Source organism: Sycon ciliatum, chromosome 1, assembly GCF_964019385.1.
Source record: "Sycon ciliatum chromosome 1, ocSycCili1.1, whole genome shotgun sequence".
NCBI lineage: Eukaryota > Metazoa > Porifera > Calcarea > Leucosolenida > Sycettidae > Sycon > Sycon ciliatum.
Window position 1 is genome coordinate 94,118,752 of NC_088643.1, and position 18,216 is coordinate 94,136,967.

Below are 18,216 nucleotides of genomic sequence, written 5' to 3' on the forward strand. Positions count from 1 at the left end.
CACAATGCAATCATCAGACAACCCATGACATATTCAGTGGGACTTGGCCAATACGAGAGAGCTTGGAAGCTCAGGGCCCTAAGCTACGCTTTTTTTGCCTTGATGACCTAGACAAAAAAAAGCATAGGGATGTTATAAATTCTTTAAAAAATTCCTTTTTTTAAAGACATAACCTGGGATTCGAACCCGCACTATCGCGCCCTGCATGCATCCCCCGGTCTTTAAAAAATTCCTTTTTTTTTAAGACATAACCTGGGATTCGAACCCGCACTATCTTGCATTTGAAAGCCCTATTTGAATATGCATTGTGGCCAGCCGTCTTTGATGGTACGGTACGGTAGGGATAGGTACGGGACAGGTACGATCGAGGGTAATACGACACCGTCTCCCGTACCGTACCATCAGACACAGCTGGCCACATACAGCTGCCCGCAGTATTAAAATAGGGCTTTCAAACGCAAGATCATATCCATATAAAAATCGCTCGGTGAGCGGTTCTGAAAAACCTTTACTGGTACTGCCCCGTCGTAAAAGTAAGAAATTAGAACTGGCCCATTGTCCCCCCAAATGCGAACTGATCCACCTAAATCGCGAATGACGGGACCCGAACGCACCAGTAGCACGAGGTCGGGAGGGCACAGGACAGCAATTAGCATAGGGTAACACCACCTACCGCTAGAACAGTACATGGCCTATGGTCCGGACCGACGTCCCCATCTGCATCCACAGGCAGGAACCTCGTGCTACTGGTGCGTTCGGGTCCCGTCATTCGCGATTTAGGTGGATCAGTTCGCATTTGGGGGGACAATGGGCCAGTTCTAATTTCTTACTTTTACGACGGGGCAGTACCAGTAAAGGTTTTTCAGAACCGCTCACCGAGCGATTTTTATATGGATAATTTCAGTTCTTTTTCCGTTCCCTCCCCACCCCAACCCAGAAGGTAAACATGATGACCACGCGCGCGATGTACTGTGTGTAGCCATGAGACTGCAATAACACACTGATACATACCAGCCTTCCCCGCCTCGCTACCCCGCACACAGATACACAAACATGCGTATGCACACGGCACACACACGTGGCCACGCACACATACGCACATGCACACGACACAAACAGGAAATTCTTCATGTATAATGCCATGCAAAGCAGTGGCCACCGTACTTGAGGAAGTCAGTTGTGAAACAAAAATAATTCAACTACAGCGTGTAGACAAGCTGACGGCCAAAGGACAAAATAGCAAACATGACATTTGCCCAAGGATTGCAGTTTGCAGACCACGCCATGGAAGCAGCGAATACAGAATGTAATATCATACAAAGTGACAAGCCAGGAAGTGGCCATCATACACCAGAAACTTGCAGAAAGTCACACATCCAACAGATAGAGAAGTGAACAGCAATCTGATACAGCCCAGTGCCACACAGGACAAAGGTGACCTGATACTCGTCCCAGGATCGCAAGTGGCAAATCCTTTTCAATGCATAACATGCAGGTGTACGTTAGACGCATGGACAACATCTGACCGTGTCGCCAGCATACAATGTCATCACATGTTTACCCCACAAGTTACACACATGCACAGTAGAAGCACAATGAAAGCAATGGAAAAGTACGATGTGGTTGCTGAAGCATCTTCACACTTCAAATTCAGACTTCAATGTGGTCGTCACGGGATGATATACCTGCAAGATACAAGTGATGAAGAAAGAAAGCAGAAGGTCATGAGGTAGGCTATGAGTAGCCCTTTCCCAAAGATGCCATAGTTTTTCGCAACTTATGCTTTTCCCAACCGTGCCAAAACAAGTGCTAGTTGCTGAAATCGCATCCATATTTTCAGAAAAAGCTTAAAAGTTGCCAATATCGCAACTCAAAATTGGAGAGTTCTTGTGCAAAACCTACAAAACAGGGAGCAGAAATAGCAGAAATGCAGCGATGCTGCGACAGCAAACTCGTACACCCCTTCCTGGTGTGAACCACCACTTTACACAGTGCCAGTAGCCTGTTGCATGTATCCTACAGGTACATCATTACAGTGCACGGAAAAGGGAATGCACATAATTATCGCAAGTACCGTTGATCTACTGTTTCTCAGAAATGAGCCTGAAGGCAGGCGAGAAATGAGCGAGCACGAGTATGTATTTGTCCAACAATGCAACATGTAGTCGGTGACTTGACCTTTTGACCCCATGCCATGGGGCCAATTGCGCCAAGGTTGCGGAGAAGTTGCGAAATAGTTCCGGAAAATGAAGAAAGTTGCGATTTCTTCCTAAACAACGAAAAGTTCCGAAAAAAGTGGCGAGCATCTTTGGGAAAGGGCTAGCTATGAGACACCACAAACGGGTCACTGTAGGAACTGCGTCCCACGATACTAGAATACACTCTCAGTCTCACAGCTACCATAGAAAACACATTCTTGCTCATCAGTCTCTCAAACAACAACCAACGACATCGTCACGTGCGCATGCGTAATATCCCGCATGCACACACTGACTCAGAACATAGTACAGTACTACAGTCACCTACATGTATGTTCAGGGCTAGTGCACTCACACGCAGAATTGTCATAATCGAGCATTTCCCAAACTGAGAAGTGCAATGAAATCCACTTGCATGCACAGGAGCAATTTTGCAATATTATGATGCGGAATTCGACACGATCTGCGATGCTGCGTGCGATGTGCCCTGCTGTCATGATAGTGACAGTCACCGCAGTATGTTTTGTCAACGTCGCCCGTGCACTCTTCTGTCAAGTCCAAAGTGCTCACATACTTGGCAATGTCTTTGCAGTGATTAACTTTTATCCTAGTTATGTCACGGGTAACTTTAATGAAGTACCCGCAGGCCGTGTCGATCCGCACATCGTCCACTCTCTCATGTACTTGGCCTGCTTTGTCTGTGTATCCATTTCATGTGCGATCCACAAAATCGACTAGACAGTGGGTGCAATACGCTCTCTATCTGAAGACGTTCTTCTGGCGACATCTCGCCATGTACTTGGCCTGCTTTGTCTGTGTATCCATTTTCATGTGCGATGAACAAAATCTCAATGCACTACAGAAACTAGACAGTGGGTGCAATACGCTCTCTATCTGAAGACGTGAACCATAAAATTGTTTGGAAAAGTTGTACGTGCACCTGGAACGTAATGAAGTACAGGAATAGAGAGAGTGACTACAATACGCTCTCGACCTGATATAATGATAACGTGAGTACAAGACACTCTCCACCTGATAACGTGTTAGAAGGTAACAGGTCTACAGTCCCACCGTACCCTTCCGACACGACTGTAGACCATTAATTTTTTTGGAGAAGTTATACGTACACCTTAAGCGTAATGAAGTACAGGAATAGAGAGAGAGTGACTACAATACGCTCTCGACCTGATAACGTGAGTACAAGACACTCTCCACCTGATAACGTGTTAGTAGAAGGTAACGGGTCTACAGTCCCACCGTATCCTTCGTCATTCCTCATTCACCATCGCGTGATACACACACTGGCAACATATCAATGGGGTGCCTTACCGTCGTCTAGAGGAGACGTCTTCGCAGCAATATTTTCCCTCCTGCGCATTCAGTCGCCGACGCGACAGCGTTTACTGGGCCGTTCCAGTTGCGGAAGACATTCGATTCATCGGGCCAATTCAGCAACAGGGCCGTGGACACACAGGGGACAGAGGAGAGACATTGTTGGTGGACAAGAAATATGCAGTGGCAAGTGGCGAGTTCCGCATGGATGTCAAGTTGTCATGCGCAATTCAGCTATTACTTACGGTCCAGCTAGTCCTGCCATTGCTCGCTCGTCCTGGTTCCTCCTCGTTCGTCTTCCTGCACGTCTGCACTTCTCCTTCCCCACCGTTGGCTTTGCAGTACGGGGGTGCCGGAAGGAATTCCCACCATGTATCCATGTACATGAAGTCCCACCATGTCTCCATATATGTACATGTCCACGGCCACGTCAGCAGTTTGTATAGTACCGGAAGGAGTTCCCACGATGTCTCCAAAGGCCTAGAGCGGACGTCTTTGCAGCAATTCTTTTCGCCCTGCGCATTCAGTCCGCCGACGATGTCTCCAAAGGCCTAGAGGGCCAGGGGACGTCTTTGCAGCAATTCTTTTCACCCTGCACATTCACTCCGCCGACACGACAGCGTTTACGGGGCCGTTCCAGGTGCAAAAGGTCCACGTCAACAGTTCTCAACTATTTCGCGTACGGGATAGTCGCCGCGACAGCGTTTAAGGGATCGTTCCAGGTGCAAAAGGCATCCATCAATGGCACTTTGCAGTACGGGGTACGGAAAGGGGCCTCCTCGTTCGACTTCGTCGACTTCTGCAGTTCTCCTTCCCGTCAGGGGTACCGAAAGGGGCCTCCTCGCAGTTGTCCTTGCCGTCAGATCCACGTCATGCAGTTCTCAACTATTTCGCGTACGGGATAGTCGTCTTTGTCGTACGCGACATCGGCGTTTCCGAGTGTGTTTGGCACAAAGCAGACGGTTGACGGGATCACGTGTCAAAGAAGTATCAACAACGTGTCGACTACGTGTCGACCACGTGTATAGCGGTACACTCAGCGGTACACTAATTCTCGTGCCATTCTCGTGTCACAAAACTGGAACATCGAGTACCAGTATGGAAAGGCTTCAGACAGGAAGCCTTTCCAATAACGTGAAGCAACTTGGAAGAATGGGTATGAATGCGAAGTGTATGGGGGAATGCACGTAGGGCGATAGTGCGGGTTCGAATCCCAGGATATGCCTGAAAAAAATAGGAGAATTGAAAAATGTATAACATCCCTATGATTTTTTGCCGTCAGATACGGGATAGCGCCAGGCGTGACACAGACAAACAAACAAACAAACAAACACACAAACAAATACCAAATTAAAGCTGTGTGGACCCTGGCTAGCGCCAGACGTTATTGAAGTAACGTCTTCTGCATAGCTACGGGAATAAAGCATAGTTTGGTGATAGCTAGTGGGTATTGATTCAGCACATAAATACTGCCATGATGGCCGTGTGGATGGTCACTTGGATGAGGGAGCTATGAGTGCGGAAAGTATAGATTATAGTATAGACTGTTAGTGAATATAGAAGTGGAAGGTGTGAACTTGTAAACAGTACTGCACCAGGGTGTGCTCTGCTGGCAAAATGAAGTTTTCCTCATTGAATCTTCTTTGAAATGGTGCCACTTGAAAAGTTTTTTTTTTTTAATATTATGGTTGCACAGTTTCAATCGCTTTCTTCGCTTCTTCTTATTCTCTTTGCAGGTTGCCCTGTCACATTTCCTCTTGAATCTGGTGAAAGCGTTGACAAATACTGTCCTCCTGTAAGTTTGATAGATTTTGCTAGTATCTTAAGAGAGCATGTCTGAGAAAACCAGAAAAGCTGGGCTGGGCCATCTCTCCGATTTCGCTCAAATTTTGCAAGTAGGTTTCCTTTGGGGTCTACAACAACCATGCGAAGGCGCTCATTGCATAACTTTCGGATACCTTGGAACTGGAGACCACCTCGAAATGTGCCCAAAATACGACTGAATGTTGGGTCCGAAAACGAGCGCTGGTACAGCGTACACAATGGAGCTGAGAACAAACCACCACCATTCCAACATTACCTATGGACACGTGAACATGCGGCTGGGTGTGCTTGTTGCTGCTACAGGGATTCAACGGCAAAGAAACAAAGTACTCATCGGATTCTTGCTCGGCAACAGATTGCCAGGGCTGTGGAGCTTGCAGTAAGTCATGTGCCGTTTTATATACCGTATTTGCCTGAGTACAGTGTGCACTTGATATGCGCTATTTCACGCCACGAATTGCAGGTGTGCACTATGTTCCGAATATGAGATTGCGTGCACTTTGAAAAGTAGTGCAATGTATCAAACAGTTGCGGAGTTTGCCACCTCTGAGTCTCTGACCGTGCAGAAGTCGTATTCATGCATAGTGTCTGCAGATACATGCACAGTACAACCTGGTGTTGTAAGCAACCTCTGTGTTTAGCGACCACCTGCTCTTAACGACCGTTTTTCCATGCACCGACAGTTCTACACAGGCACTGTGGGACCTGGTTCTAAAGACCACCTGGCTTTAACGACCGCTTTTACTTGCACCGTTGGGTGGTCGCTTAAACCAGGTTTTACTGTGTGTGGGTTTTGTAGAAAAAACCCTCAGTTCCAATACGTGCTATAGCTGGGCTTATAGCTCCACTGTACAACATATAGTACAAGATTATACTAAGAGTAATGCACATGCTGTGTAGTTTGAGTGGTGAAACACCCTCTTATCTCTCTTTCTCTTTCGTTCTCTCTCTGCCTTTTATGTCCGAAAATCTGACATACGGTATTTGCGGCAGACTAGCCGAGGCGCTTAGTAGTTTGCGAGTCCTAAAATTTCCCCCAGTTTGAAAAAAAACACAGAAGCCCTGAAATGATATGGCGCTTATTTCGGACAGGCGGTAGTAAAAGTCCAGCCCTAATCCCAGAAGATACTGTACACCCTATTGCTTGCATGTGCTTTTCATGTACACGAATGTGAACTTGAAAAATGAGTTTTCACGATGGAAGTATTGCAGCAAATTCACCAGCCCTGCAGGCCTAGCTTCTGTTGTTGAGACAACCACTATCCCTGGTGACTGCTGTCTCATGAAAATTGATTAGGAAACCTTTCATGTATGTTCACCATGTTTGTTTTTTCAGAATGTCCGCTTCTCTGATATTGTTAATCGAATATAAACTGAATATGAGCTCTTCATGACATGACTGGGATGAACAATGCCACCCTGAGTTTCCCATTTACTCGTAATGTTCTGTTTAGTCCAAGGCAAAATATGAGCCGCTGATGTAATGTATGTGTGTGTGTTTCTGTGTGTGTGTGTGTGTGTGTGTGTGTTTCTATGTGTGTGTGTGTGTGTGTGTGTGTGTGTGTGTGTGTGTGTGTGTGTGTGTGTGTATGGATGCATGTCTGTGTGTATCATGTACAAACCCAGGCTGCAAACCTTGCACAGACGTGGCCCATTCTATAGACATGTGTAACGGCGCTCCTGTAAGTCTCTGTTTTTTTCTCTTTATTTTATCCCTCGTATTGCATGGATCAGAAGACTAGCAGTGCTCTTTGGGTGTTGCAGGCAATCAATAATTGCACGAAAATATTTTTTCAAGAATGCGACTAGTAGCTCTCCGATATGCTCCGTAACAAGTGAATTATGCCATCATATCAGAAGAGACCTTGTGTCTACTGAATTGCAGAGGCACTAGTCATGTCTTGCACATTACTTCATGCAGGATTTCTAACAGCTCCCATCTATTGCAAGTACTTCTTGTATTGTTTTCCGACATGTCTCCTTTGTTTTCCTTTCCAGGGATGCATCACCGTGATAAACGAAACAGCTGATCACCATCGGACGATTATTCCGAGTACAAACCTTACAGTACCATACAACTGCTGTATAGCTTATCCAAGTAAGCACATGCATCGTTTCGTTTCCCTTCTGAACTGAACATAGTGTTGGTGATCACCACTTGTGCACATGTTACGTTGTAGGAGTCGAATGGTCTACGAATATTCCACCGTGGTGCGCCGGAAGACATTGGAATTGAATGCTCTGTTTTGCTGACGTGGAACACAGTGCTTTTTTTCTCTCAGCATCCACACGTAAATATGCGCGTTCCTGCTGGATATGTACAGTCTCTGCTGCATTCTTGCTGTATAGCAGCATACACATGGACTAGACCCCCCCCCCCCCCTCCCCAGCCCTCCCTGGCCCCAAATCAGCATAGAAAGACCATTCTGTCTGTTAGTCTCAAGTAAACTGAGTATTCTCCCTTCCTTCTGCTGGTTCTTGCCATGGTGTCAAGATATGACTGCAAAGCATGTTCAAATCACAGCCTAATCAGCCACACCATGCTCTACAGTGTGCACGATTGTAAATCATTGCCCTGCACTCATGCCGCAATACCCCCCCCCCCTCTCTCTCTCTCTCTCTCTCTCTCTCTATCTATCTATCCATCCATCCATCCATCCATCCATCCATCCATCCATCCATCCATCCATCCATCCATCTCTCTCTCTCTTTCTCTCTCTCTCTCTCTCTCTCTCTCTCTCTCTCTCTTTCTTTCTCTCTCTCTCTCTCTCTCTCTCTCTCTCTCTCTCTCTCTCTCTCTCTCTCTCTCTCTCTCTCTCTAACTATTTCTACTTGTGTTTAGTCTGCGACATCGTCAACTATCCGTGCCCCACATGTGACAGTGTAAGTCATCATCATACTGTTTGCATCACGTACTACATCTGCACCTGAGATTCCTTTGTGCTGTACTGTTTACAATGCATTCACGCAGTCACAGTTTCACATCAATAGAACAGTCATGGAATACTTCATTGCCACTCTCATTCTGAGTCTCAAAAGGGTTAACAAGCCCATGACATCACCGACCCTTTAGGCTACAGGAATGTTGTTAGGCGCACCAGACAATCTAGAACACTAGCGCGAATACTAGCGCATAGTTCCAGCCAAGGGGGGGGGGAGGGGGGTAGGGGGCACAGCCCCCCCCCCCCCCCTACTCTGTTTGCGCCCCCTCCCCTGTGAAAAGTGCTGCCCCCTACTCATTTTCCGATTTTTGTGTTTTTCATGCCATTCAACAAAAATGCAGTCGATAGTCAGTACTAGAGGGTTCATAAAGGCACATTTGTCTGGGGTGAAGTCAGGTGTTCGCCACGTACGTTGCATTTCGCATTGCAAGACAGTTATTTTGAAAATGGAAAATGGGTTATGGGGTAACTGTTTTCCCTGCCCCCCCCCCCCCCCCCTACTATTCTGACCCGGCTAGAACCCTGTAACAGCAAACATTCAGAATGTGTGTGGTGTGTGACACATATCCATTATGGAATCCCCTCGCCTATCCAAGTGATTTCTTGGCAGCTTGCGTGCACGTGTGTGTGCGTGTGTGTATATATGCGTGTGTCTTTCTGTCTGTCTGTCTGTCTGTCTACCTGTTTGTCTGTATGTCTCTGTCTATGTCCGCACATGCATGTGTGTGGATGTGCATGCATGTGTGCGGATGTGCATGCATGTGTGCGGATGTGCATGACTGTGTGCGGATGTGCATGACTGTGTGCGGATGTGCATGACTGTGTGTGTGGAGAAATGAGGTCTAACTGTACTTTCTTCTGGAACATCTTACCTTATATGACTACTGTGTGACTTGTGTGATGACACTGCCTCATTGTCTGCTAAAACAAGTGAGTGACGATTGCATGGAGACGTGCACCAAGTTTGAGTTGACGAAGGAAGTAGTTTTCTTGGTGTCGAGATGGCTGCCAAAGCATCAATATTCTCATTTTATTGTATGTTTGTGTGCAGTGTAACGAAACGGTAGTGACAAAGAATGCCACTGGCGATGCACGGAAAGGAGAATGCTGTCCAGAGATTAGCTGTAAACGTAGGTCTATTTCACACATGATGTGACACACTGAAATAGCTAGCCGTTTGTTTTGTTTCTGCCAATTAAGTCCCTGGGGAGTCTGTTTTCAACTGTTGCTTCTGGATGGGATTTATTATAGGTGGAGGAGGGGGGGGGGGGGACGTGTAAGAACTCAAGTAGCAGCGGATGCAGGCAAGGAGCTGCTCTAGTCTGTAGCCTGTGTACACATGTACTCCATGAGAGACTGCTGTAGACTACCCAGTGTTGTCCACTGACATGGCATTCCCCAAACTGCTGTAGAGCTACCCAGTGTTTTTCACTGACATGGCATTCCCCAAACTGCTGTAGAGCTACCCAGTGTTTTTCACTGACATGGCATTCCCCAAACAGCTGTAGAGCTACCCAGTGTTTTTCACTGACATGGCATTCCCCAAACTGCTGTGGAGCTACCCAGTGTTTTTCAATGACATGGCATTCCCCAAACTGCTGTAGAGCTACCCAGTGTTTTTCACTGACATGGCATTCCCCAAACTGCTGTAGAACTACTCAGTGTTTTTCACTGACATGGCATTCCCCAAACTGCTGTAGAACTACTCAGTGTTTTTCACTGACATGGCATTCCCCAAACTGCTGTAGAACTACCCAGTGTTTTTCACTGACATGGCATTCCCCAAACTGCTGTAGAACTACTCAGTGTTTTTCACTGACATGGCATTCCCCAAACTGCTGTAGAACTACCCAGTGTTTTTCACTGACATGGCATTCCCCAAACTGCTGTAGAACTACCCAGTGTTTTTCACTGACATGGCATTCCCCAAACTGCTGTAGAACTACTCAGTGTTTTTCACTGACATGGCATTCCCCGAACTGCTGTAGAACTACCCAGTGTTTTTCATTGACATGGCATTCCCCAAACTGCTGTAGAACTACCCAGTGTTTTTCACTGACATGGCATTCCCCAAACTGCCTGCATGCTGGTAGAGCGCGGCGGCCTGCGGATATGAGCAGCCGCGGTGTTGTAGTCAAGAGTCCTTTTATTAGCTTTTCGGCTCGTGCCTATTTCAGTGAGTTAGGTTTCTGTCGAAGTCCTGAATTAGTGGTTTAATTTTGCAATACATTTCTTTTAAAATGTGCGCAAGCGCCACTGCAGCCGCTTCATTACATGAAAACCCCTGCACACACTAATTCTGGAATACTCTGATAAAAAGACCAAAAATACTTGTCCTCTGTGTTCTTGCATCCCAAGGCACACAGAACGGCCATTCCATCACAAGATGTGTACTTGGTCCGACTTATTAAAATGTGCGCTTCACTTCAAAACTCAAGGATATGTACAAAGGAGCACCTGTACTAAAAAATCAACCAAGAGACGGTAGATAGATAACTACTGTGTCGTTTCTTGTCCTGGCCTTCTAGTTTTCATCGCTGCTGGTGTCTCAGGGCGCATCTGCAAGTGCGTCAACCTACAAACATTTTTTCATCTCCTCCAAGCTACACTGCGCTTCTTTGATTTTTCACTCCATAAGCACGATTTCCACGATCGATTTCGCCTCCTCCTCGTGTAGTGCGACTACCAGAATGGTGGCTGTAGGTGTTTTCGCTTGAAGCTCCCACGACACCTTCAAATGAGGCGAACAAGTAAACCACCACGCATAAAAAATCACTTCTGACCACCGTGTACCGCGCGCGTACTGAGTCTGATCTGTGTCGACATGTCATGCAGTCAGACCATGCGTGCTCTTCCCTGCCTGTTTCACGAATCCACTGGCCACGGAGACTGGCGATCTTGTGACACATCGCGATCGCGGCTCCGCGCGCGGATCCGAGAACTCCGCACCATATCCGCCGGATAATTCACCCTTTCTGCGCTTCAGTTTTCCAGCCAGGTTGTCGCCTGAAAGTCGACCTCAAGGCCGGTTATTTATTTCAATCAACTTCTCGACGATCTCTTCTGTGATCTTGATTTGTCGGCCGCCACATCGTGAATGACTGCGAGAGAGATCAGCAAACTGGACGGAGCGATGCTGGTGCTTTCTGCAATAGTTTCTGGATGACGCGTTTGCTGAAATTCTGCCAAGGAAACAGCGATTGCAGCGATTTCAATCCGCCAGGAGGCACTCGAGAACGATCGCCCAGGAGGTTCTGGTACTCCGTGACAATCCCCCATCGCAGCGGGGTGTTGATTTCAGCACCAGGCCTTCTCTGTGTTGCGCGAGAAGCAACAGGAGTCCTCTGACGACAAAATTTGGACGCAAAATGCTCGAGTCGACTAGGATCCTGAGCCGCTGCCTCCTTTGGAGTTGGAGCTATTTCTTCTTCAACATCACAAATTGACAACTGAATGATAGTGTTTGATAGTTGGAAAGTTTATTCCGTCCTGAGATTATTTGAATTTGTTTGGTTGATGTTCGAAGCGAAACGCACATTTTAATAAGTCGGACCAAGTAGTTGAACCGAGGCGCAATGTTTGGATAATATAACCAGTGTTTCCATTGCGCCATGAACTATGCGCACTTGCAGGGCAGTAACTTGGCGTACGCAGGTGGACGAAGTAATTCTGGCATGCGCAATACATTCATTGTTGCACTTTGCCCGTGAGAATAATGAATACAATGCCTACATAATATTATCATACCTGCACTTTTCTATTGGCTCTTTTCCTTTTCACAGCATTAGACTGCGGGCTAAAAAAACCACCGCCTGTTACACCTCCAACAACAGTAAGACACTTGTCCATGTGTTCACCCTGTTTCTGTGTTTGTTGCGACACCCTCATCTTTGCTCCTGCACAAGCCAGTTGTGAGTAATTCGGCACCCTGCATTTGCAACGGCTTGTTTCAACAGAGAGTGTACTCTCTGTGTTGTGTTGTGTTGTGTTGTCGACCACTCTGCAGTGCAATACAGAATACAATGTGACCATTCATACTTACGATGCCTGTTCTGATACGCAGCAACATAGATGCTGTGGCTGTCTCAAAACTGGTAGGTTCTCTCTGTCGATATGTCTGCACGTGGCTATTGTGTGGAGCTGCAAGTTTGGCGCTGCGTTCATAGCAGTTTGTGGAATCTACTCCACACTCTGCCTCCACTGAATTACCGTAAAGTGGCGGATAAAAGCCTTAAGGCTTATAAGCATATATGCCGCTTTCTGCATCAGGCTTTAATGCAAACCAGGCATATATGCACCACTGATATTTTTGCCAGGCTTGTATGCACATAGAAGCCAGGCTGCTACGCGCGACACGCGTAGATCTACCACTGACTACCGGTATGGCGGCAGTTTTACTATGCACCGTACATAGCGCATGCACTCTTGACCTACCCGATCTGCGCTTGCATAGAAGCCAGGCTTCTACGCGCGACAGGCTTACATGCATTTGACCCGTTTGATTTTCAGGCTTCTATCCGCGATGTGCTTGTATGCAAATCCGGCTTTTATCCGCGACTTTACGGTATGGCAGATGGGACCGTGAGAGGCCCTGCATCTTGCAACTTCCCCTCCCCTTAAGTCTTGAATGGGATGCTGTAATTTACTTGATTTTTAGATCAATATTCCCGAGCTGAAAGAACTCACTGATAGCTGGAATGCCGCAGCTACATACTACATACATAGAGGTTCCCTGTTTGACCCTTCATGGCTACACATAGAGAGACATGCGCAGCAGCACTGTGCATTACTATTATGGTGCTACTGAGGAAGCCCGCACACTGAGTGCGCTCGATTACACACTTGAATCGATTCAAGTGCATTCAAGTCGTTCGATTTCATGTCATGACCCCTGGAATCGATTCGGAATCCATTCACTCTATTCACATGGGGTGATGTGAATAGCGCGAATCGTTTTATGAATCGATTCGCGTGCATAATCGAACGCACTCGCTGAATACGTATGCTGAATCTCCGGATAGCTGGCTAGCTCTTTCAAACTTGTGTTAGGTCTCATCAGTGGAGCTCAGAATCACTGACTGAAGCGATGGCAATAGAATACAACTGCAGAGAGTAATGGTGGCTCAAGATGCATGGCCTCCACAGCCGCCGGTAGAGCGGTGGACAGCATGCAATCGTGCCATGTTGAAATGCTGTGATCTCTCAGATCGGCTGACTAGCCTATCATAGCCTAACTGATCTTGTAAGTCATGAACGACCTTGGGAACTTGCAAGTTATGAAATCTCTGATGTCTTGTTTTTTCCCTTGTCTTTGCCCACCAGTGACGAATGTGTCATCTTGTGAGGTGAGTATCCAGAGTAGTCTCTGCCTCTAAGGTGCCCTGGTCAATGTCCGATGCAGCAAGCAATGTGTGTGCGTGTGTGCGTGCGTGCGTGCATGTGTGCGTGTGTGTGTGTGTGTGTGTGTGTGCGTGTGTGTGTGCGTGAGGGCGTGCGTGCGTGCGTGTGTGTGTGCATGTGTGTGTGCGTGTGTGTGTGTGTTCATGTGTGCGTCTGTGCGTCTGTGTGTGTGTGTGTATGTGTGTGCATGTATGTGATTCCTGGTAGCATAATCGGCAGGGCACTGTCCCGGTAAGACCGAGGTCCTGGGATAGAATCCAGCCCGTGCATCGGTTTTTTTGCAACACTGACCCCCACCTCCCCCGACCCCCCCCCCCCCCCCAACACACCCACACACACCGACTCTCCCTCCACCCACACCCACCCACACCCACACCCACCCACACACCCACACACCCACACACCCACCCAGCGGGGGATCGTCATGGGAATCCCAGTGACGTAAGACTTCCATCACTGACATCAACACTAGCATTCATCACTGACAATCACTGACATCAACACTAGCATTCATGTTTGGACCTGTCGGTGCAAACCTACTGGTACAGTGCTGGTAACTGAAATCCGACCCCCTTGCCGACCCCCTTGCCGGCGCGGCGCGCCGGCAAGGGGGTCGGATTTCAGTTACCAGCACTGTAGTTACACGGCACTGCCTCCTGGAACCCGATGAGAGTATTCCCGTAAGAACATCTTGAGAATTGTCTTTGCTATTTGAATACGTGAAACTGTCTCGCTATTTAAATGCTTGTTCGTGGCGTGTACAGTGTCAAAGCAAGAACTGGACTCTAGTGCCGGACAACTGTGCTAATGGGACGTGCTGTCAGAACTTCACCTACATATTTGAATGCAACGGAACAGTGCAATACAAGTATGAGGTCAACCCTGAATGCGAGAAAAACTGCTCGGTAAGGTTAACAGCAAACTGTTACAGTCAGACCTTGCTTAACGGCACACATTCGTTTTCCACAAAAATATCCGGACAGGCGAGGGAACCAGATAATCGAACACACATACTGTATGTATGCATGACATCTGATGTAAATCGGTAACCAACGATTTTATTCGGGATGGTGAGGGATCCGGATAAAAGAGGACCGGATAAGCGAGGTCTGACTGTACGCGTATTTTCCTGATTATAAGTCACACATGATTGTAAGTCACACATGATTGTAAGTCACACATGATTGTAAGTCACACATGATTGTAAGTCGCAAACCATTTTCTGGTCTGAACCAAATTGTTTCAATACATTCACAGAAGTAGGAAGTCGCACTCGATTGTACGTCGCACCCCTCTTCTTTGCTCGTGAAGTTTAGTGTAAAAATGTGCTACTTACATTCGGGGGAAAATACGGTGTGCTGCATGCATGTTTTTTTAGAACACGGAAGCTCCACTGCAGCAGCCAATTCATATCACGATCAATCACCACCACCACACCAAGGTCGTTGATGCTGCAAATTCTATTGAAAAGAAATGAAATTTGGAGATTTCATTTCTTTTCAATAGAATTTGCAGCATCAACGACCTTGGTATGGTGGTGGTGACTGATGGTGCATGCATGTCCTGTCGCAAAAGACGATGATCGGCCGGGGAATGAAGCAGTGACTTGGAGAGGGTTCCCTTTCCAGCAAAGATTAGGGATATGCTTTCATGTGTGCAATACGTTTGAACGTTCTCTGACATGTTTTTGGACTTGGGGTGGTTGATATTAGTTGATAATAGAGGTATCCTGGAGTAGGTCCACTGATCTGCAACAATTTATCCACTTTCATGGATAGCAGAATTAGTCCCCATATGCTTGGGAAGTTGTGTTGTTGTGTTGTTGCTTTTGTGCATTTATTTTCCTTCAATCAAACAGGCTACACGGTGCTTTCTGACAAGGAGATTACTTGCGCTCTTCCTGTCGCAAAACACTTGACCTTACTGACCACCGGCTTTTCACTGTTTCAGAGCGCTTGGGAAGTCCAACATACCTTTGGCTTGAAGCGTAGAATACTGATAGCAAACTGAAATGGGATATGCCTTGCTGGTGACATGTGCTTTGCCGTATAAATACCAAACTTCTTTCTTCTAGGGACTTGGTTAGTATGGCTGCCGAGTCTGTCGCTACTTCCTGACTGACTGTTCTTCATTTTCTTTTCCATTTCATGTGCCTGTACCATTCTAGGTGTTGAGTCTGCAAGTATGCAACAATGGTTGCTGTGTGTGTAAACGTAAGTAGACATTTGTACGTTCTTTTTATTAGCTAGTTTGAGGGAAAGACACAAACGGGAAAAGGCTGAAGAAAAAATCGACTGTCACCACCAGGACTCGAACCAGGGACCCTCGCTTGTAGCTAGCGATGCTCTAACCACTGAGCTATGGTGTAGTCGTCATCCCAGCAGAGACCGTTCAACATCTTCTTCAGACTTCGTTCTTTTTATTGTTTTTTTTTATTGTTTTATTGCTGGCTACAAGCGAAGGTCCTTGGTTCGAGTCCTGGTGATGACAGTCAGTTTTTTCTTCAGACTTTTCCCGTTTGTCTCTTTCCCTCAAACCAGTTAACATTTTACTGTTTTCTGGCAATAAAAATGATACAAGGAATTCGGGTGGACACACCCATTCCCATAGCGCTGCACATCCGAACCAGCTCCGTTATTCCACAATGTTATTCCACAATATGTTTTGTTTTGGTACTTGGCCATGATTATGTACTGTAAAACCGGAAATTTTCGGTGGTGATTTGTTTTCGGTAACTTCGGTACAGGTCATTTTCACCTAAAATAAAACGCGACCTAAAATTCAGTAATTCCATGCCACACAGTGTGCAAAATGCATTTTTGGATCTGGAAAACTGGTTCACCAAAATTTTCGCGCTACCGAGCCGTTGTTTTTGGGAAATTCTGAAAATATTACGCCACCGAAGATTCCCGGTTTACAGTAATAGGAGCAATGAATACAGTGGAAGCCACAACGGAGCAGTATAATTATATCTACAGAGTGTAGCGCAAAAAAAGACGCACGTTGTCCCCTCTATGCAGATGGGGGGGGGGGGGGAGAAGGGAGAAGGTGCAAGTCAAGTGTGCACATCACGAGTAAGAAGTAGCAGCAGAGAGCGTGTCATTATGCTCTGCGAAGTCACGTGGGTGCAGACCGAATAAAATCGGTTGTGGCGACAAACGCAATTAGGCCGGCTGCAGGGACACCGTAATGTCGCATCCGCCCCAGCACCATTCAAACATTTCCCTTTGGTAGTTCACGGTACAAACTTCAACAAAGCCCTGTGTAATGCGTACCAGAGGAAGGCTAGACAGCATGTCTCTAGACATCAATAGGCATTGTATGAAAAGCCAGTCAATAGCACTAAAGAGCGAAAGCCTTTTCAAAGTTCGGTTTCACTCGTGCACCGGGCCCGAGCTGGCAGCACAAACAAACGCCGTACTCACACGAACGGATGGCCACAGCCATCAAAAATAGGAACAAACCCATCCACGGCTTCTTTCTCTTGCTAGCTGTGCTGCTGTGTGCATCCAACTGTTTTGCAATTTCACGTGACACCAAAGCCCATGCCCCAATGCCCTGTAAGGTAAATGTGTGAAAAAACGGACAACAGCAAGATTGCACACTTCCCATGCCTAACTGTTATCACCAGGCACCAGCAGCAGAATGGATTTGAGTGACCCGCCTGGTATTTTATCCAGTGATATTGATGTACGAAATAGAAGCAAGAATGAACTCGGATGGAGAGCCACTTGTACTTGTACTTGTAGTTCCTTGGTCCTTTTTATTTTATTTAAAAAAAATAGAAGCAATGGCACAATCTCGAGTCTTGCGAGTCTTGCGACCAACCAACTTGTTCACAGCATAATGTTGATTGTTAATTGACCAATATCTCAATTGACCAATATCTCAATTGACCAATATCTCAATTGACCAAATATCTCTATCTCTGCTCTTCTTTTATTTCTTCTTTCAGCAAAGCCAATATGTAACCACGTAAGCTTCATTCCAACCAGTATTCCTCTGTCCTGCCGCAGATGTGTGCAGTGATGAGATATATTGGATGTTGGAGAGGGAGGGGGGGGGGGGGGCTTCATGGAATGGTGGCTGACCAAGCATTCCGGTGTATGCAATTACCTTCCGACTCTTCTTTCCATGATGTTAGTCATGATAATATTTGATGAAAGTCGTCGTGCAGAAACGTGTTTCTTATTGTGTAAAACTTAGTTACGTTGTGTAAAACTTAGTTACGTTGTGTAAAACTTAGTTTCTTATTGTGTAAAACTTAGTTACGTTGTGTCGTCTGTGTTACCAGATTCTAATCTACCATCCCGACACACCAAGATATGAATTCAGTGAGTACAAAGATATGAATTCAGTGAGTACAAAGATATGAATTCAGTGAGTACAAAGATATGAATTCAGTGAGTACAAAGGAGGACTATGAATGGTGCTATGGTGTGTGCGTGCGTGTGTAGCGTGGCCCAAGTGGTTGGGCACACAACAACCAACAAGTCTCACCAGAGCAAGGAGAAGTTTGA

At 46.6% G+C, this 18,216-nt stretch overlaps 1 protein-coding gene and 1 long non-coding RNA gene across 2 annotated transcripts in view; one reads left to right on the top strand and one right to left on the bottom strand.

Moving 5' to 3' along the window:
• Positions 1–18,216, top strand: part of LOC135806592 (von Willebrand factor-like) — a 140,491-nt gene that overhangs the window by 91,179 nt on the left and 31,096 nt on the right. Inside the window, exons 77-89 of the mRNA XM_065320794.1 lie at positions 5,267–5,325; positions 5,658–5,733; positions 6,981–7,036; positions 7,353–7,452; positions 8,197–8,237; positions 9,348–9,426; positions 12,079–12,128; positions 12,303–12,390; positions 13,619–13,641; positions 14,461–14,601; positions 15,864–15,909; positions 17,652–17,671; positions 17,991–18,030. Coding sequence (XP_065176866.1) covers positions 5,267–5,325; positions 5,658–5,733; positions 6,981–7,036; positions 7,353–7,452; positions 8,197–8,237; positions 9,348–9,426; positions 12,079–12,128; positions 12,303–12,390; positions 13,619–13,641; positions 14,461–14,601; positions 15,864–15,909; positions 17,652–17,671; positions 17,991–18,030 — 819 coding nt within the window. The remainder of the gene's footprint in view (positions 1–5,266; positions 5,326–5,657; positions 5,734–6,980; positions 7,037–7,352; positions 7,453–8,196; positions 8,238–9,347; positions 9,427–12,078; positions 12,129–12,302; positions 12,391–13,618; positions 13,642–14,460; positions 14,602–15,863; positions 15,910–17,651; positions 17,672–17,990; positions 18,031–18,216) is intronic.
• Positions 1,133–3,953, bottom strand: LOC135806595 (uncharacterized). The gene is made up of 2 exons (XR_010551250.1): positions 3,528–3,953; positions 1,133–1,685 (listed from the first exon to the last, which is right to left on the bottom strand). It is a non-coding gene; the product is annotated as an uncharacterized LOC135806595 (long non-coding RNA).